Source organism: Leucoraja erinacea, chromosome 13, assembly GCF_028641065.1.
Source record: "Leucoraja erinacea ecotype New England chromosome 13, Leri_hhj_1, whole genome shotgun sequence".
In the NCBI taxonomy this organism is placed as follows: Eukaryota; Metazoa; Chordata; class Chondrichthyes; order Rajiformes; family Rajidae; genus Leucoraja; species Leucoraja erinaceus.
In genome coordinates, this window is record NC_073389.1 from 32,506,213 (window position 1) to 32,527,670 (window position 21,458).

At 45.2% G+C, this 21,458-nt stretch overlaps 2 protein-coding genes and 1 non-coding gene across 4 annotated transcripts in view; 1 reads left to right on the forward strand and 2 right to left on the reverse strand.

Annotated features, from left to right (window-relative positions):
* Positions 1-435: 435 nt before the first annotated feature.
* On the reverse strand, positions 436-12,637 carry tpt1 (tumor protein, translationally-controlled 1). Of its 2 annotated transcripts, none has more exons than XM_055644810.1 (6): positions 12,507-12,637; positions 5,421-5,494; positions 4,722-4,909; positions 2,638-2,743; positions 1,647-1,760; positions 436-599 (listed from the first exon to the last, which is right to left on the reverse strand). In XM_055644810.1, the coding sequence occupies exons 1-6, from the start codon at positions 12,625-12,627 to the stop codon at positions 597-599; spliced, it is 606 nt and encodes a 201-aa protein (XP_055500785.1). In that variant the 5' UTR covers positions 12,628-12,637; the 3' UTR covers positions 436-596. The 2 variants fall into 2 exon arrangements, with proteins under 2 accessions (XP_055500785.1, XP_055500786.1); XM_055644811.1 differs by lacking the exon at positions 12,507-12,637 and adding an exon at positions 5,752-5,903.
* LOC129703132 (small nucleolar RNA SNORA31) lies at positions 708-835 on the reverse strand. The gene has a single exon (XR_008724515.1). It is a non-coding gene; the product is annotated as a small nucleolar RNA SNORA31 (small nucleolar RNA).
* A 48-nt stretch (positions 12,638-12,685) lies between the features above and the next one.
* The window catches only part of cog3 (component of oligomeric golgi complex 3), a 49,523-nt gene continuing 40,750 nt past the window's right edge, over positions 12,686-21,458 (forward strand). The window contains exons 1-3 of the mRNA XM_055644802.1: positions 12,686-12,841; positions 19,455-19,601; positions 21,062-21,123. Coding sequence (XP_055500777.1) covers positions 12,686-12,841; positions 19,455-19,601; positions 21,062-21,123 — 365 coding nt within the window. The remainder of the gene's footprint in view (positions 12,842-19,454; positions 19,602-21,061; positions 21,124-21,458) is intronic.

Sequence of the window (21,458 nt, forward strand, 5' to 3'; positions counted from 1 at the left end):
TTAAAAAAAAAGACATGTTTCCTGGTCACACAAAGAGGCCCGAACAGTTGAATTAGTTCAGCAGAAAACATGTTGCCCATTATATTTAGCTCGGGGATTAAGATCTATGGACAAATTTATCAGTGCAGAATCTACCTGTGACAACACCAAGACATTTATTGAAGCACAATTGCACTTATACTTACATTATCTAGCCCATATTTTAATTACATTGACCCATAGTGCCCCCTCCCCCCAAACACCCTCGCCCTATAGTTCTTGTAATGTCAAAATCCATGAATTTCACATTATATGGGCATCATGCAATGCAGTCTGGAAATTAAATAAATAACCAGCACCCAATGTGGCTCAAATGAAAGAGATCTGGTATTTCCACAATAGGAACAATTCAATCAATTCCAGAAGCAATTTATCTCAAGGTAAATCAGACAAGCATTAGGGGGAATAATGCACTTTATTACAACTCAACAGGTAAAACAATGTTCATTTCCAATAATGAATCAGCTCAGTGATACCAGTTCAGAGTTTATTGCAGGTAATATGAACATTAGGTCATTATGATTTGATGAATTCAACATGATGAATTGTAGGCAGATTTACTGTAAAAAGAAAGAAATCAAACATTAGTTTGTAGCTTTTGACCAGACTCTCCTCTTATGTTATTGACAAAATGTAGTTGAAAGAATCCAAGGTTATTTTTTCCTGAAAACTGTCTACCTTTATCCATCTGAACTGCCACAGAGAAGCAGGCAGAAGATTGAGGAATTTTAATCTTGCATCTGAGTGCAAACCACAAAGTCACTAAATTTTACTTGAGGTCTATCAGTAGATGCACTTGGTTAACATTAAAGAGGCCTTTTTAAAAAACATTTGGGCTGTTCAGGCAAACCTGTGTCTGTCCATACCAATCATCATGCCTATATTAAGTACTGAAAGTTACAATTTGACAGCTGTTCAATACTAGACACAACTGGTATTATGTTGAACATTGTTCCCTGCTGCATGAATTGCAACTCAGAATATTGGATGTGACTGACATTTAATGCTGAATCTCAATTTTCACAGATCAACTTGCCACAATGAAGGTACGAAAATACTGACAGCATCTGTGAAATAGTTGACCTTTGAGATCAATGACCTTTTGTCAAAATCAAAGTTGGAAATGAAGAGATGGATGAAAAAGTCTGACTGAGTGGAGAAGACAAGGGATGACAGACCTGCCGAGGATAAAGGCTAGTTATGCAACAATGGAGAACAGAAAATTTCTAGAACTGAGGCAATACAGCAGGCAGGTGCTGGAAGACAATAATTGTGAAAGACGGGTCAGATCACAACCGTAAAGAAAATATTAAATGCCAAGCCCGATTAAATGTAAACCTCATCAGATTCAGCCAATGTTAACTTAACATTAACAGTTTGCCTTCAGTTACCATCTGACGCCAGACTTTCCCGTTTTTTAGCAATGGGTCCAGTTCTACAGGACCTTAAACACAACACACGAGCGAATGACAATAAATAGGCCAGTTAACATCCTCAGATTCTATAGCATAATGGCATCAAAGCTTTTGTCCAATTCTCTTTTCCGAATGACAGTGGTGTGTATTTTATGTAAAAAAAATATCGTAGATAACATTTTAAGTACTCACACATTTCTCAACGTTCAAACCCTTTTTGAAGAAAAGCATATATGGAGTATCATCACTGCGGTAATTTAGTAGTCCAACCATGGCATCAGGGTCCATACTCTCACCTGTAAAAAACTAAATAAGTTCCTGAATTTAGTACTGGATTCCCCAATTCACATTAACTCTAATCAATGGGTCAGGTCCACATCCCAATATACTGAACCATAGATCGGGATTAAACAGAAGCACTACCTGTCTAATTAGCCAAGGCCAATTAGAGCACCAATTCCTCTCCCATCACCTCAGAATATAACAAAATGAGATTTATTTTCCTCTCATTTTCGCAAAAATCACCCGAAGATCCTCATGGTAACAAGTTCAACCAATCATCCCATCTCTCCCAGCACCAGTTTCCCAGGCAGTCCTTGCACAAAAGCCTGGATGCTCACATCACATTAAGCCACAAAGGAATGGGACCACTTTACAGTTCCACTGCTGTAGGAGCAGAGGGCTGAATTCCAGATTCCAATGGTAAAATGCAAGGGCTTGGAACAGTAACATGGACATCAATCTCATTGCTGACCACAAACAGATTCCACGTGCCTTCTGCCCCAGACAAAATTGTGAGATAAAAGAAGAAATGCAAAATGTGATGCCACAATAAGGAATATAGGTGAAAAGGGACAAGAGGGGTAGAACAGGGGAGAATGGGTATGGTTCCAGCTGGGGTCCAGGAATAAGGCAGGAAGTGGTGGTTTGTAGGTTAGTTACCTAAAATTTGAGAATTCAAAGTTAATTCCATCAGGTTGTAAGTTACCCACAAGCAGAATATGTGGCGTTTCTCCAGTTGTGTGACTGTTGTTTGGAACAAGAACTGTTCATCAAAATCAACAAGAGCTGGGACTGATAGCTACACCTTAAACATGACGAAAAATGATTCGAAAGAGCTGTTGAGCATCAGGTTTCATTTGCTTCAAAGCGAACTAAATAATGCAAAAAATGAATTAATTACCTTATACTGGTTAATCTTTTTTAAAATCTCGCCAACGACTGCCTTAGCATTCACAGTAAATTCGTCCAGTGCTTCTGGGTTGTCTCGTTGAACATTTCCTTTTAGGCTGTGGTTGAGACAAATTATTAGTACCAAAACTTAATTCCTACATTGTCACAGTTGCACTTAAAACTCAAGTTGCTTCAATACCATCAAAGTACAATCTTGAATAATCAAAACTGGGGATTCAAGGAATTATGGATGCATTGAGGTTCAAAAATTGTCTCATCTACAAATTGTCTCACCACTGCAAAAGAGGCCACATTGGGAGCACCAAATGCAGTAGCCAGAGTTAGAATACATGTGTGCGAGTTGTGCTGAAGTAACTTAGTGGGTCATGCAGGGGCGGGGGGTAAACATGAATAGGCAACATTATAAGTGGGAACACTTCTTCAGACTCCCCAGTGGTGGGGAGGAGAAAGCTGTAAGAGAAGTGGCAGGCAAGACATAGCCTGGCAAGTGATTGGTGGATATAGGTGAGGGCAGGTGGGGTGGGGGAGGTTGGATTGGCAGATAGTTGGTAGTTGGACAAAGGCCAGGCATGAAAAGACAAAAAGCCAAAGAAGATGTGCGAATTGTAAAGCTAGACGAAAGAATATAGGTGGAAGAGAATGGGGATGTGGAAGGGAAGAAATCCTGATGGGTCACATGGAAGAGGGGGGGGGGGGGGGGGGGGGGGGGGGGGGGGACATTAGGGGTATCATTTATAGGACCGTCATCTAATATTGGAGAATTCAATGTTCATCCAGTCCATCTCATCTGGAAGGGCTGCTGGGGTCACCAGGGAATGCATGAGTAAACCAGAGTTGTGAAGGGAGTGACCTCAGCGGAAAGAGGTGGGGATAAAAAGATGCGACTTGCGATGGGATCATGTTGAAGTTGGTGGAATGCCAGAGAATAAGTTGGATGCAGAGGGTGCAAGGTAACAAAGGGTCGAATGGCCTACTCCTGCACCTATTTTCTATGTTTCTATTCCTGTTCTGTCTGGGCAGGGGGAAATTGAGAGCATAATGTCCGTCCCACTTATGCGATTTTTTTAGCGACTACAGGCGACTAGGCTGTCGCCACATAGCAGCTGTGTGATGCCTGTATGGTTGTGAGTAGTCTCCTCGAGTACAAAGAGTTGTATCGGTTTTCTGGTCACCGCTGGATTTTGAAATGTTCAAAACTTTGACATTGAGCTTGATGCCAATGATCGTAGCTCGTCTTCTCCTGGTGTAGGTGCTGTCGTAGGTTGTCGCTAGGACGACTTCAGTGAATTCCATTGGCGACTACCTACGTCAACCAGCGACTGAATTGTCTTACCTTGTCGTAGCTCGTCACTGGTGGACATAGGTGTGGCCATGGGCGGATGTCCTAATCAGTTGTCGGTGGGTTGCCGTAACTTGACAGCGACTAGGTGGTAGGTTGTGGACACGGTCATAGTGGGGTCCAGTCACCGGGTTTTCGGCGACCTGCTATGACTATGACAGTCGCTGAAAAAATTTGCCTAAGTGGGGCAGGCCCATTAGTGTTGGGACACTAAGGAGACACAGTGAAGATCTACCGACAACAATGAAGGGAGATACCAAATTTGCTGAAGTGAGGTAATCCTAGAGTGGAGTCACAATAGGCACATGACCATTGTTTATTTTAGTTTGTCACATGTACAGAGGTACAGTGAAAGGCTTTTAAGTGTAAGACTGTCCCATGTATACAATTCTACATTAAATCAATGTAGGAAGCCTTTGAATATCCCAATGTTTAAAATTTAATTCAAAGAAATTACTCAACTTCCCACCAAAATACTAACACCAATTAACAATCATTTCCAGATGTCTGAATTAGGACCATACAAAGCACATGAGCTTTAGAGGACAAAGCAAAAGCCAAACTTGATAGTGTCAATGTATGAAACTAACCATTGCTACGTTTGTGCCATCTGTTTACATTATATCAAAAGAGTGAATCGACCAACCATAGGTTCCCCATGAAGTCTGTCCAATTCAATGTAACAAGGGAAAGCAATGAATGAGCATTACATTACTAAGTTACTGGTTACTCACATTTTCATGTAATCCTTTATGTAGGTCATGTAGGTTTGTCTGTTGAAAGTAACTTCCTTGAGATGATGATTCAACACAATGTCCACACCACTGCAAGTTGACTCCTCAGCATATTCAGTTGGGGCTTCTTGGGAAGCATTACCTCCAATTAAATTGTCATCAATCCCTTTTTCTGTTCTGGTAACATGCTTTGGAAAAGCAGATGCTTTCATTACAATATTAGTACCGTGAAAATTCCAACATTAGCTAACTCCAGAACACGTCCATAACTTAATAGTCATAGAAATATTAATCGAAAAGTCAACTTGCACCGACTCAAATACTGGAGAAACTCCTGTCCCCTCAGAATGCCTACCACAAACCTAAACCCTGGGGGAAAGGGTTACAGAAATAAATACTCACCATTCATCAAACGAGAACGGATCGACAGTGCAGTACTGGGATTTTGCCGAGGAGAAAATATAGTCAACACAAAGCCATACAAACCTTCAAAGATGGTCCGTTAGACAACTCGATGATGCAAGAGGTAACAAGGGGCAGACCCGGCTAAACCTCTGCCGGCTGCATACTAAATTCAAGCCACTAGACTAGGACTAAAATGCTAGAACAGACACCGTTTGCCCCCTATAGTGCAGCTTCAATAGCCACCCCCCTCCCCTCCCCCTCCCAGTCTCCATAGAGACCTGGCACGGTTCTTACCTTGCCCTCCACCTCGTAGAACATACCCTTCGGGTCCTCGCGGATCTTGTAGATGTCGGAGAACATTTCATCTCCTGCCCGGGACAAGAGTGGAAAGGCGGTGAGACGCCGCGGAAAGAACCGGTACCGCGCCCGCACCCTCCCCATTTCCCAGGCCTTTGGCCTCCTGGCTCCGCCCGGCGCAACGCCTCACGTCGCGGCCTAGCCGCACAGGCTCCACACAACAATCGACAGCGCGACTTCCGTGGCGCGGCGGTCGGACCTGCCGGCTCATTTTTAAAACCAAAAAACGCGCGACAGCGCGGCAAACAGCCCAGGCGGCGACACTCACCCGAAATGATGCACCGGTAGAGCCTCATTGTTATATAAAGTCGCACACCCGGCGCCCCTGCAGCACCGACCGAAAAGGGCGAGTCACGCCGCGCCCACGCTTATATAGACGTCGTCGCCGTGACGTCAGCCCAGCGCACCACACGTCAACAGTGCGCTGGCGATTACGCGCGTTGTGACGACGCTGGGCATGCGTCGCGCTAGTTTCTCAGCCCCAAACCAAAGATCATATATCTTTGCCCTAAACAGGATCTTTGGACACAAAGATGCTCAGCTCCTCGCGCCGCTGCCGTCCCTCGACTCACTACTGCCCCTCACAAGCTGCCGCCCCTCAGACCGTTGCCGTCCCTCGACCTACTACTGCCCCTTAGCCCGCTGCCGCCTCTCGCCCCGGGAAGTGCAGTTTCTCCATTGTGGCCAGGGATAGCCAGCAATGACTGAGGTCACCGCTGGAGGATTAAAATCGTCAGAGGCAATTAAATCGACACAACATGCTGGAGTACAGCGAGACAAGCACAAAGAAATTTTGCACCCTTCCAAATTTTTGTGTCTATCTTCGGTGTAAACCAGCATCTATAGTCCCCGCCTCTCTCCCCCCCCCCCCCCCCCCCCCCCCCCCCCCCCCCCATCCTCGGTTACTCTAACACTTTGTGTTTTTATTTTCCATCTTCACCGATGGAGATTCATCTGGGTTTAGGGGGCAAAAGATGTACCTTCCCTCTCTGTCTGCTGCAGGGAATGTCGGCTGGGTCCTCCTGTTCAATTGGATGTACAGTAAACACACAACTTCACCATGTGCCAACTTGAAGGGTAAAGAGGTATCAACCATAATATGCAGCCCTCGCTCTTGTGGCACAAGTGAATTCTGGAAACTTGAAAACAGTCTATTTAAGAATAAGGGATAGGCCATTTAGGACTGAGACGTTGGCTTATCCAATCTCATCTAACACGTGGCCAGTGTGGCATCCAAGTCTCTTTTTGAACTCAATTCAAAAGATAAGAAAATAGGAAGAAAACAGACTTAAAACACCAATAAGACAAAACAAACAAATTGCATTTTTTCATCTCTCCTCTGTTAAAAGTTAAGAGAAAACATAGAATAAACTTAATTTTCAAAGATTACTAACGCATTTGCAAAGAACAAAGGAAAATAAAAATAACCTTGAGTGGCTCCACCTCCACACATCTATTCACGACTTTATTCCTTCATTCCCCCTCTTCTATAAACAGGGTCGCCATGTCAGACAATGGGCCTCTAGAGGACTTACCGGTACCGGGTTTGTTCTAAACCATTAATTGCTTGTTTTCTGGACTCTTTATCAGAGTTTTTCTCTCTACCGTACCCATTTTCACTTGTTCCTCTGCCCACTGGCATTCTAGCTGTAACACTTTCCATCCTTTCATGGTGCCATCCTTGTTCCTTAACTCTATCCCTCTCTCCTCATACTTCTTCTCTGTCTCCGCTTTCCATTCCTTAATTCTCTTTTTCCATTTCTTTCCTGCGTCTCTTTCCCATATCATCATCTTTGCTCTTTTAATCGTCTCTACGTTCCCTGATCTACCTACTGGCCAGGGTTCATCTTACTTTTAGGATTCGAATAACACATATGTTGCACAGGCGTTCCCCTGTCACTTTAGTCCAAATTGTTACCCATTATCTTTTAACACTTTTAAGGCTTTCTTAATTGTGAATGACGGGCTTTCTATCTGCAGAGCCAATCACAGACTACTTTCCTAGTAGCAAAATACGGGCGTTCCCCCGTCACTTTTATCCAGAATATTCCTCACAGCTGCGAGACTCTCTCAGCCCAGCTACTTTGTGAACGACAAACTTTTTTAGTTTGCAAAGGTAATTGCCGACTACTCTCCTAGTAGCAAAATACCTTACCAACTACTTTCCTAGTAGCAAATTCTCTTACCAAATACTTTCCCAGTAGCAAAAATCTCAATACAGTTGGTCTTACTTTCGTTGTCTGCATCTAAGGATTTCGGCAGGGCACCAGATCAACCTACGACGAGGGAACTAAGTTTTCCCGGGAGCTTCTTCGGGAGGTCGGACTCAAGGGGTCCGACTAGTGCACTTTTTTCTCCCCATCCGATCCCGGTCAAACTACGGTCTCTTACTCAGTCATCTGTTGATGGTCCCAGTGAAATCCAGCCGACTACGCCAATGTTAAGGTTCATTTCTTAAAACAGACAACTCACAATGTAAACCAACACAAGCTTTACTGATTATTTAGCCGGCGAGATTGCCAGGGGATACAAAGCCAAGTATGCAGCAGATACTTAACCCTCCTGGGCCTTCACTCTAATGAACAAAGACATACAGCTTCTTTTTATAGTATTTTGGAAACGTAGTGACATATTTATACGGCAATGACGTCTAACACAAATCACAGAGTATACCCATTCAAAGCATTCTTGTCACTAACACAATACTAATGTCATCATGTGGTTCTATCAATCATAAACTGTTGATCAACATTTCCAATTCTGTCTTAACAATGTAATCTTCGGTACCTGGACGTGGCGCCGACGGATGAGAAGCCGAAGCAAAGAAGTGGAAGCCAAATAACCGAATGGAAACGAGGCCGAAATGCCAAATAACCGAAAGCATACAAAGCCAAAACGCCAACTAACCAAAAGGGTGGGACGCCTAAATGCCAACTAACCGAAAGGGTGGGACGCCTAAATACAAACTAACCAAAAGGGCGGGACACCTAAAAGCCAATTAACCGAAAGGCTGCATCGCCTAAAAGCAAACTTACCGAATGGCCGCTCTGCCAAAAGGCCACCTACCCGAAAGGCAGCATCGCCTACAAGCCGACGAACCGAATGCCGCTCAACGAAAAAGTCAAATAAAGGACATGACGTTGCCAGGGGGCGGGACTTGTCAGCGATTGGTACAGACTCCCGCGTCCATCACATCACTGTGGAGGGATGAACATTGTCCCACACTTCCGCTCCACCCGACCCATAGCTCATCAGTGCGGCCGCACAGGGGAGATGAGGCGGAGGCTAGCCGTGGGAGAGTGGGGGCTGTCCCGAGGGATGCACACCTTCAGCCGCTTACAACTTGGTGCTTGGATTCAGATTGCCCAGTCACCTATAGCTTGTGTTGGAAAATGGCCCCCACTCTCCCGCCACATCTTCTCCGTACGGCCGCACTGTGACGGGCAGTGCGTCAGGTGGAGCGGACGTGTAGGACAGACTGGTCCCTCCGCCCCACCCAGAGTCACTGACCGCGATGCACCGCCATCGGACCCCAACCCCCACCCCCACACCAGGGTGATTCCCCCACCCCTCCGATCCTGGGACCCTGATACCCATACCGGGTGATTCACCCCCACACTGGCCGTGGGGAAAGACGGCTCGGGGCATGGTAAATCACTTTTAAAACATGGGGGTGGGACACATTCCCTGGCGGGCCGATGACAAGTGTGCATGACAACAAACAATTGTATCTCCTCCCACTCCCCCCCCCCCCCCTCCCCCTTGACAAGAAGCACGTTTTATTTATTACCGTCTGGTTCCCTGCGTAACGCACACAAGCTCCCAAGCACAAAACACCAGATAATCTGTAAACTGTTTTAACCGAAGATGGACACAAAAAGCTGGAGTAACTCAGCTGAACAGGCAGCATCTCTGGAGAGAAGGAATGGGTGGCGTTTCGGGTCGAGACTCTTCAGACTCAGTCTTCAGGTCAGAAGAATAGTCTCGACACGAAACGTCACCCATTCCTTCTCCACCCTCCCGTCTCCACCAATCCTGACCTCAGTCACTATCTGTGTGGAATTTGCACATTCTCTCTAATACAGTGTGGGTTTCCCTGGGATGCTCCGGTTTCCTCCCACATCCTAAAGACCTGCACCATGGTCGGTTAATTGGCTGCTGTAAATGCTTCTGAGTGTGTTCACACTGTATCAGTGTTCCTTATCCCAGGGACAGTTTCTTTATCCCCTGGCCAATTTCTAATCCCAGGGCCAGTCTTAATGCTGGGGCCACTTCCCGAACCCGGGGTCAATGTTGCCTTTCCCGGGGCTGAAGCTCCGATGTTGACCTGATCACTCTCCCATGTTGTGTCATGTTGTCCTGATCCCGGGGCTCACTCTACCATGTGTAAGAAGGAACTGCAGATGCTGGTTTAAACCGAAGATAGACATAAAACGCTGGAGTAACTCAGGCAGCATCTCTGCAGGGAAGGAATGGGCGACGTTTCGGGTCAAGACCCTTCTTCAGACTGGTTAGATAAGGAAAACAAGAGATATAGACGGTGATGTGGAGAGATAAAGAACAATGAATGAAAAATATGCAAAAAAGTAACGATGATAAAGGGAACAGACCATTGAAAGCTGTTTGTAGGGTGAAAATGAGAAGCTGGTGCTACTTGGGTGGGGGAGGGATAGAGAGAGGGGGAATGCCGGGGCTATCTGAAATGAGATGAATCAATATTCATGCCACTGGGTTGTAAGCTGCCAAAGCGAAATATGAGATGCTGTTCCTCCAATTTTTGTTTAGCCTCATTCTGACAATGGAGGGGATCAAGGACAGAAAAGTCTGTGTAGGAATGGGAAGGAGAATTAAAGTGTCCAGCAACTGGGAGATCAGTTCGGTTCACGTGGGCTGATTGAAGGTGTTCCGCGAAACAATCGTCCATTCTGCATTTGGTCTCGCCGGTGTACTCCCACAACTATCTCGACTACACTTCTTCCCACCGTGCTTCCTGCAAAGACTATACCCCACTCCCAATTCCTCCATCTACGCCACATCTGCGCCCAAGATGGTGTTCCATACTAGAACATCCAAGATGACCTCATTCTTTATGGAACGGGGGGGGGGGGGGGGGGGCCTTACTTGTGTCTCCTCAGTACCCTGCAGTTCTGCCCTTGCTGCCCTCCCCCTAGTCGCAACAGAGACAGAGTCCTCATATTCCTTACCTTCCGCCCCATCAGCCGTCGCATAAAACACATAATCCTCTGAAATTTCCGCCACCTCCAATGGGATCCCACCACTAGCCATAGTTTCCCAACTACACCCATTTCCACCTTCCGCAGAGACCGTTCCCTCCGCAATGTACTGGTTAACTCATCACTTCCCACCCAAACCACCCCTCACCAGGTCCCTTCCTCTGCAACTGCAAAAGATGCAACACCTGTCACTATACCTCCTCCCTCGATTCTGTCCAGGGACCCTGACAGTCATTTCAGGTTAGGCAGAGGTTCACTTGCACCACCTCCAACCTCATCTACTGTATCCGTTGTTTAAGATGTGGGCTCTTATACATCGGCGAGACCAAACGCAGACTGGACGATCGTTTAGTGGAACACCTTCGTTCAGCCCGCCTGAACCTATCTGATTTCCCACTTGCTGGACACTTTAATTCTCCTTCCCATTCCTAGACAGACCTTTCCAAAGATCTTAGAGCGAAGCAAGATAGGCTACTCCTGCTAAATGCAATGGACTGACGTGTAGTACGTTATGGAGGGGATCATGGGCATTTTCCACGCCCATTTTAGCAACCTGAGCCTACCTAACCCGACCCGACTCGCACTGTAATCAATGTTGCGGGGCAACAGTTTGTGTGGGTCAGATTCATAAATCTGTCAGTTCAAACTTCTTGTCAAGAATAAAATTTGATTCTGGTAATTGTCTTTTTTGATGTTTTTTAAATCATTTCTTTTTAAATGGCTCACAAACAGTGTTTGAGTTGATTTTGTGGTAACCGGAACCGACCCGACTCGCAGGGTGATTGACAGGGGGGGCTTTTTGTGCGCGATATAGGGTTAGATTCATAATTCTGTTAGTTCATAATTCTGTTGATTCTTGTTAAGGAATAAAATGTTTATAAACACACATACATGAAAATTATATAAATGTATATAACACACACAATTATATTTCTTCTAATCCAATAATGAACTTTATTGCAGACTAGACAAGGGACATTAAATAAGAAACATTGTCTTGGGGCACTCTCTCTCCCCGCTGTCCCGGGCCCCGCACTCTCTCTCCCCGCTGCCCCGGGCCCCGCACTCTCTCTGCCCGCTGCCCCGCATTCACTCTCTCTGCCCGCTGCCCCGGGCCCCGCACTCTCTCTCCCCGCTGCCCCGGGCCCCGCTCTCTCTCTCCCCGCTGCCCCGGGCCCCGCACTCTCTCTCCCCGCTGCCCCGGGCCCCGCACTCCCTCTCCCCGCTGCCCCGGGCCCCGCACTCCCTCTCCCCGCTGCCCCGGGCCCCGCACTCTCTCTCCCCGCTGCCCCGGGCCCCGCACTCTCTCTCCCCGCTGCCCCGGGCCCCGCACTCCCTCTCCCCGCTGCCCCGGGCCCCGCACTCCCTCTCCCCGCTGCGGATCCAATCTTTGGCCGGAAGCAAGAAGGCGGGAGCAAGAAAGCGGAGCAAGATGGCGGAGTCAGCTTGCTAAAATGTGTCCTGTAATCACCCATGAAACCGCCCATGAGCGTACCTCACGTTTGCGTGAGAGTAACCTATCTTGCTTCGCTCTAAGATCTTTGGACCTTTCTGTTCACGGTCTCCTCCATTGTCAGAGTGAGGCTAAACGCAAATGGGAGGAACAGCATCTCATATTTCGCTTGGGAAGCTTACAGCCCAATGGTATGAATATTGATTTCTCTCACGTCAGGTAGCCCTCCCACTCAAGTCGCACCAGCTTCTCATTTTCACCCTACAAACAGCTGACAATGGACTGTTTCCTTTATCATCGTTACTTTCTTGCATATATTTGATTCATTGTTCTCACTCTGCCATGTTGTGTTGTCCTGATGCCGGGATGAGCGTTGTCTCTGGGGCCCAGGGCCTAGTCTCCCATGTGGTCCTGATGCCTCTCTCATGTTGTGTTGACTTAATGCCAGGGTCAACATTGGGCGGGGCGGCGGCAGCAGTGTTTCCGGGGTCAGGCCCGGGGAGACCCGGAACAGAATGGCGGAGGTGGCGGATGTGAGTGAGGCCCGGAGCCGGGAGCAGCTGGCGCTGTGGGAGCGCGGCCCGGGCTCCAGCGCCCCGCTCACCGACACCCAGCAGCGCAGTGTTGCCGAGCTCCGGCCCGCCGCTGACAGCACGCCCTTGCCGGCCGAGGTGAGTGCTGCACGCCGGGCCCGGCCCGGGTGAGGCCTTCGGCCCGGTGCAACCAGCGCCCGGGACCGCGGGAACTGCCCAGCGGAGCCCCGGGCACGGGGGGAGGAAGGGCCGGTGCCTGGGGACGAAGGGCCGGTGCGGCTGCTCTCGTCCGCTCCGCCTGTGCAGGGCTCCGGTCAGCTCCCGGCATCTGCCACGTAGCCGGAGTTGAGCCTGGGGGAGGGGAGAGCTGGAGCTGGAGCCATGGGTACTCTCCCTGTGTCACAGCCTGTTGATTATGGACCCGGGGCTACGGGAGCGGCTGCCCCCGGTGCGGACTCTGTGAATGGGGACGGTTGTTGGCACACAGTCCATCCCTGCCCTCTTTCTCTTCCTGCTCCCCTTGCTTCCACACACCCACAACACCAACCTCTGCAAACACGATAAAGTAAGAAAGAGGAACGGAATGCCCTCTGCCATTCATCAAGATCCTATATCAACAGCAATTTCCCATCATTATTCTTTGACTCTACAAATTACAAACTCAAGGACTGAGCCAATGCAGCGCTTTAGCTTTAGGGTAGAGAATTCCAAAGATTCACTGCTCTTTGTGGGGGTGGGGGTGGGGTGGGAATCTTCTAATCTCAGTCCTAGAACGCTGAACCATTATTAAGAGACAGGGATGCCTATTTCAAACGGTGTTGATTAGATGAAATGTCCCTGTATCCAACCAGCAGAGCCTTGTAATAATTTTGTTTTATTTGTATGAACTCTGAAGAATACAAATCTAATTTGCCTAATCTCTCCTCATGGTGAATCTATGTTGTACTTCCTCAATGCAAAATATATCCTTGGATAAGAAGATCAAAACTTCAGATACTCCAGGTGTGGTATCAGAATAGCCCAATATAATTAGGGCACAATCATCCTTTTGGTAGTCCTAGTAGAGACAATGTCCCATCTTTACATAGAGGACACATGATGTCTACAACAATGTGTTGTCAATGGAAGCTATCATATGTCCTACATCTGAGAGATTTGTGAATACGATATGACACAACTTTATTTATGCCAGGAGGGAAATTGATCTGCCAGCAGTCAAAACGCAAGATTTGTGAAACATGAAATTAAAGTAACAAGTAGAAAGGATTGGGGATGTGCAAAGATTGGGGAGGGAGGGAAGGGGAGCCAGTCCACTGCATGACAAAAGGGGGAGGAGTTGTACAGTTTGATAGCCACAGGGAAGAAGGATCTGTGGTGTTCTGTACTGCATCTTGGTGGAACTAGTCTATTGCTGAAGGTACTCATCAGGTTGACGTGTGTCACAGAGGGGGTGAGCTGTATTGTCCAAGATGCTCAGCAGTTTGCGGAGCATCCTCCCTTCCAAGACCATCTCCAGGGAATCCAACCCAGCCCCCAGAATGGAGCCAGCCTTCCTGATGTGTTTGTTAATCCTGTTGGCGTCCGCGGCCTTTGCCCTGCTGCCCCAGCACACAATAGCAAAGAAGATGGCACTGCCTACCACCGACTGGTAGAACATCTGCAGCATTTGCTGCAGACATTGAAGGAGCGGAGCCTTCTCAAAAAGTACAGCCGGCTCTGCCCCTTCTTGTACAGGCCCTCGGCATTCCAGGACCAGTCCAGTTTACTGTTCGTGTACACTCCAAGGTATTTGTACTCGGTAAACTGCACATCTACACCATTGATGGAGACATGTAGCATGGGTATTCCTCTCCTCCTAAAGTCCACAACTAACTCCTTAATCTTGAGGTGCAGGTGATTCAACCCACACCAGTCTACCACACAACTCCTCCCCCTTCTGTCGTGGGGTAGACTGACGACCCCCCCCCCCCCCCCCCCCATCAATCTTTGCACATCCTCAATCCTTTCCACTCATCACTTTAATTCATGTATCTTGTGTTTTATGACTTTGGCAGATCAATTTCCCTCCTGGGTAAAAATAAAGTTCTATCGTATCGTATTTCAATCTCATCTGGACGTAGGGAGAAATTGTAAAACTGGCTTGGTACATTGCATTTGGAACAGGCAGGAAGATTCAAAAGTTTTGTTTGGAGGTATAGAATGGAAACAGGACCTTCATACCAACTCCATGCCCACCATCAATCACTTGTTCAGGATCACACTTGGGTCTCTGGTGCTGTGAGACTATTCTACCAGCTGCAGCATTGTGCCACACAAAAGTACATGCATGCATTTTGGCTCAATGTATTTTGTGAGTAGTCAAAATGACCTCAGTACAAAAGGTGATAACTCTACTTTTAGAGGAAAGTCTCCTGCATCGGTTTGTATTCAATGGTTGGTTTTATCTGTGATTATACCTGCCACCCGGAACCACCACGCCTTGAAAGCCTTGAGGCGATAAATGGAAGATACTTGTTTCCGTGTGCAGGAAAGTTTGTTTACACTTAAGGTGTTGCCTTGATGGCAATATTGAATTTTCTACTTTAGTCCCATTTCGCTGCCATCCTCCTACTTGTGTTCTTCATCAAATCATTCTCCATCTTTTTAAATTATCCTCAGTAGCCTCTTGGTATAAACATATTTCTTCTGTATCAACTGCTTTAACCTTGGCACAGTTCTATTGCGGATCTTGAATCCATGCTGCCAACTTCAAGCCGAATAAATGTTCTTGAACTATTTTCTAGCCAATGCGTATTTCATGCATTTGTCTTCCCTTGAATGATATTGCCATACATTTATGTCATTAGATGGCCTTTAAAATGCTATATTTTCTCTCGGGAAATTGTCTATTTGTCTGCGGGATTTATGGTCCAATGTACTTTGTATAGCCCCTGTTTGTGTTTCATTTGCTGCACAGTGCCAAGCACCACAGATGAATAGCTCAGGGCAGGTACTTGATCTCTTGCTTATGATGCTGATTTCTCTGAATCATGTGCCAATCTCATTTTCCTCTAAACTATCGTTGTGCACTGTTACAAAGATAATTAAATACAGCATTGACTAATGTGATGACAGTGGACTGGATTTTAAAGGTGCCTCCCTTCTGTCACGCCATGCTTGTTTAGAAATAGATTGTTTTTGATAAAGCCTTTCTACACTCTTGCTAAAGCTTTCACATCTCTTCTGAAATGTGGCATCCAAAATTGGACATTGCTACAGTTATTGCTGAACTATTGTTTTATTAAGGTTTATCTTTATTTCTTTGCAGTTGTACAAATGCTTATCTTTATAAACCTTAAGATACCAAATGCATTTTTAACCACTTTTAACAAATGATACATTTATAACCATAGATTGCTTTGTCGTACTCCTTTTTAACATTTTGTCTCTAGTGTGTATTACTTCCATCTTCAAGTCGCAGTGTAATATTTTACATTTCTAAGCATTGTTTCATTTTCCACCCATCTGTTCATTCCACCAGGCTGTGTCAGTATCTTCCTCAAGTCTATTACTCTCTCCTCAGTTAACTACACCACAAAGTTTTGTCATTTATAAATTTACAAATTATTCTGCAAGTCCAAGGAGGCATTATGCTGAGGTTCTACAACTGATCCCTGGCTCTCCACTGTACGTTTCTCCAGTCTGATGCACAGCCTTTCAGTGTTTTTGTGTCTCTTAGCTAATTTTCACTTCATGCTGCCGCAGCTTTTTTACATGGTCTTCAATCTTGATGCAGCACCTCTTCAGACTTATTTTGGAAGTCCTCATATCGACTTTTTGTATCTCATCAAAAAAATGACATTTTCATGAGATTCAATTTGCCTTCTGAGAAGGTCAACATGGATATGTTACTCAATTTACATTTGTCTAAAGGACTGCTCCTTCTGACTCTGGTAACCTAATTTGAGGAAGGACATTGTTGTGATTGAGGCAGTGCAGCGTAGGTTCACGAGATTGATCCCTGGGATGGCGGGACTGTCATATGAGGAAAGATTGAAAAGACTAGGCTTGTATTCATTAGAGTTTAGAACGATGAGGGGGGGATCTTATAGAAACATATAAAATTATGAATGGACTGGACAAGCTAGATGCAGGAAAAATGTTCCCTATGTTGGGCGAGTCCAGAACCAGGGGCCACAGTCTTAGAATAAAGGGGAGGTCATTTAAGACTGAGGTGAGAAAAAACTTTTTCACCCAGAGAGTTGTGAATTTATGGAATTCCCTGCCACAGAGGGCAGTGGAGGCCAAATCATTGGATGGATTTAAGAGAGAGTTAGATAGAGCTCTAGGGGCTAGTGGAGTCAAGGGATATGGGGAGAAGGCAGGCACCGGTTATTGATAGGGGACGATCAGCCATGATCACAATGAATGGCGGTGCTGGCTCGAAGGGTTGAATGGCCTCCTCCTGCACCTATTTTCTATGTACCTCCTGAATCTGGCCCTCACCATTCGCCCAACCGATATGTCTGTATCTAGGACATAATTCCATGCCATTACTGTAATCTCCAGCATGTTTCTACCACCAGCCACATCTTCCCATCCAATCTCTTTCTGCCTTTAACAGAGTCTGTTTCCTCTGCAACCCCTTGGTTCATTCATTCATTCCACCCAAACCACCCCCTTCCCAGGTGTTTTCCCCTGCAACTGAAGGAGAGGTAACCACTGCTCCTATACCACCTCCATCCAGGGTCCCTAGCAGTCTTTTTAGGTGAGACTGAGGTTCATTTGCAGCTCCTCTAACCTCTTCTACCACATCCTGTGTTCCCAGTGTGGCCTCCTGTACATTAGCGAGTCTAAATGTAGACTCGGCTTGGCGCCGAGGACTACTGGATCTCCTGGTTATTAACAATCTTAACTACTCTTCCCATTCTCATGCTGATTTTTTTGTCTTGGACCTCCTCCATTGATAGAGTGAGGCCGCACACAAACTGAAGGAACAGTACCTCATATTCCGCTTGGGTAGCTAATGGTATGAGTGTTGAGCTCTCCAATTTTAGTTAACTAACTGAACAAACCCCTCCCTCCCCTGGACCTGCACCTATTTGTTCCCACCCCTTACCCTTCCATTTACATTCTTTCCTCTAGCGTCACAATTTACAACACCTTTTGTTCACGCTTGTCCTTTCATCTCTGGTCTTCGAACGACCATCTACCTATTAAAAACAAAATAAAATCTCGTAATATCAAATACTGTATCTTTGGTTCATAATCTAACGTTAATGTGCAATGTGGAACCTTTGAATATGCTGTGGAATCAACATCAGTCTAAATCAATAATGAACTAATCGTCTGTATATGAGCAAGAGTGGGATCACAATTAAATTACAAAGTTTTTTCAATTTCAGATGCATCTTTTTATTGTGACGTCAGTACTACAATGCAAAGGAGCATGATAAATGTTAAAGATCAGAGTTATTTAAGGTTTGATGGACAACATGCTGTAATCTCTGCAGCTGTTCTATGTCCAATCTGTGCCACAGATGTAAGCATTGGCTTTCTGCCTGGACAAGGAGACTGCCAAACATAGGAAAATGATATAATGTTCACTTTTCGGTGATATAGATCAGCTTGGCCTGATCTTTTGCCACCTCAAAGACACTGAAGGAACCTGTAGCCTTATTCCAGGTTAGAGCTAGTTGCAACACCAGTCACCCATTTGGGAGGCATTTGATACATTTGACAAACTTGGGAGGTTGGGTATTGTATTTCATTCACTTTAGAAAGCTCAGTTTCCATCTTTGTGAGAAAGAGAAATAAGTTAATTTAATTTAAAGAGATGTCCAAGTGCCTTATCCTTAATTCCCATTCTATGTAACATCACATCCCAGAGAGGATACACAGGGAGATTGTAACGTAGCATAATAAGTGTAGAAATTAAATCCATTGCTCTGGGTTGCTGTTTCATGCTTTCCTGTCTCCTATTTTTAGTAGTGATTCTCCAATTCAGGCCATGATATATACCAAGGCTGCTGTAGTGATCTGGATTGGATTACCCGCGATGGATGTTGGAAATGGATTCAATAGCAGAATTCTGAACAGAGTTGGATGCACACTTTTATTGTAAAGAAACATTTGGAGGGATGTGGGAAAAGAGGATATAAGTGAATCTACTTAGAGAGCTTTTTCAAGTAGCCATCACCAGAGTGATTCGATTTGTCACCTTCTATGTTATATGGAGCAGCTAGTTCTATCTTGCATCATCAAGGGCAATAAAATTACTTTATAGCTGGATATCAAAAATTTGGGATTTTCCATTGACTTGTATCAGGAGAAGGCCATTAACCCGTTGAGCCTGCTTGATCATTTAGGTAACTATCGTTAGATCTGTCTCTTAACTCATTTGTCTTGGTTCAATATCCATTGATATATTTGCAAAGATAATTTGTCGATCTGCCTTGAATTTCAAATTGATCCCAACCTCAATAATTATTAGTGGATTTTCAGTTTACTGTTGCCTTTGTATAAAAAAGTGCATCCTGCCATTACCTTCGAAAGCCCTAGCTCCTAGTTGAAAACCTGGCACCCTGGTTTCCAGCTTAGTAGATCTTTCCTGTCGCAGGGTGACCAAACTGACGACAATCCTCTTAGTGTGGGCTCACCAACGTCTTGTGCAACTGTAACTCACTTAACTGCAACTGTAACATACTTATCTCACTAAGGATACAGCCAAACCAGAAGTAATTTTTCTGTTTCTTTTCTTTTCAACTTTTAGTTGCCAATTGAGGACCTTTGCAGTCTGACATCTCGATCTATCACTGTCCCTCTAACTGCTGTTGTTCCTGAATCCACCGAGGATATTCTTCTGAAAGGATTTACTGCACTGAACATGGAAAATGAGAAAATTGAAACTGCGCAACAGGTAATTACAAAATTGATGCATTTAATTTTAGGAAATGAGAGTTGAACTGAGTTTCTTTTAATTTCAATCTTATCAACATGAGGAATAATCAGAAATATGTCAACTAAACATTATGTATAATTATAGAATAACTCCTATTACATTAATGTCCCATGCTGTAAATTGTGACAATTTCATTCTTTCTCCCTTGTAGGAGCCCCTTCATGAATTTCTTCTCCAATATTTTTCAGATATAATGACAGATTCTGTGTTTGGAATGGAATACTTTATTGTCACATGTGACTAGGCACAGTGAAATTCTTTGCTACATACCCAATGTATACAAATAGCCACCTACGGCGCTGACAAAGTTACAAAGCACGTCAGCTCCTCCTTTTGTTCACCCCCCCACCCCCAGCGGTTCCCCCACGCCGGGTCCCCATTGTCCTTTGTTCTCCCCCCTCCCACCTCACGGGTGGTCCCCCCCCACACCAGCTCCTCCATTGTTCTCTCCCCCCATCTCCTTCACGGCGGGGCCCCCCACATGACTAATGAGTTAATTAAGCTGTTTAAATAACCATAATCATAGAATTTGGATTTATTGTCCTTCCCAATTTATTAAAACCAGCAAATTATTTTTACAAAGCTTGTTTCCTAAATTTCCTTGTGTCTAGACCTTAATGTGTTCAGTTTGATAAATTTAACAAAAGCATTTTGCAAAACTATGTTGACCGTACTAGAGTAATTTGAATGATTTTGTGCCATGCTGAAATATCTTTAATAAAACGTAATATTTTCCTAGCGTTAGGTCCTTGCTTTCAGTTTTCAACTATCATCCTGCATTCCATCTCCCTCGCTTTTCAAATAAAGGAACCTATGATATACGATTCCAATGTGGACATTGCTCAGGGTGGGACATGGGATCAGTGGCTTCAGAATGAAATTTGTGGCATGGTTTATTCTCCATAGTTGGAGAAGATTTCGCCTCAAAGATTGTGGGATGTGGGGGAGGTGAGGAGGGTGAGAATCTATTAGCAGCAGAGGTTATGAGAGAGATGTGTGTGCACATTTTGCATTGTCTGATGATCAAGGGCTGTGTGCCGGCAAATGTACACGTGGTACCTGACACTACGTTTCCAGAAACTGTTGCCGTGGCATGGCATATGGGAGTAACACCAGAATGGTTCCCTGTGGATGAAGTGTATGTACCTGAGAGAATTCCCTCTCTATCAAACCTTTCCTAGAGCATCAGGTGGTATGGACAGGCCAAAAGATGAGCCCAACCCCATTTTATAAACAGGCAGAAATTTATAGCACAGAAGGAAGCCATAGAACCCTTAGTCATAACGGCAACACCCTGAAAACATTTATTTGGTTCTTTCTCGCACATGTGCATGCCTTCTGACCAGAGCGTTTGTGGAAGGCATTACACATTGGCTTGTTAGCTGCCTAAATAACTTTGTTTCTGTTCACCCCGGCAGTTCTTTTCCTGTTTCTCCAAAATTCAGACACAAATGGATCAAGATGAAGGAACAAAATACAGGCAGGTATTCCATTTGAAAAGTTTGTCTGATCACATACCATTGTGGGATTAGCAGGGAATCGTTTAAGCAAGCTTTCCAGCATATTGAGTTTTGAAAAACGAATTATAGAAATTTTGCTTAGAAATAATGTTGATAAGCTGACAAACGTTAATGATGTTGATAAGCTGACAAACATTTAGGAGAACATTACATATATTATGGAAATCAAAGCAGAGAGTAATTTTGGCTGCAGCACTAAATTAGAACAAAGATAGGCTCAAAAAGCTGGAGTAACTCAGCAAGTCAGACAGCATCTCTGAAGAAAATGGATAATGACATTTCAGGTCAGGACCCT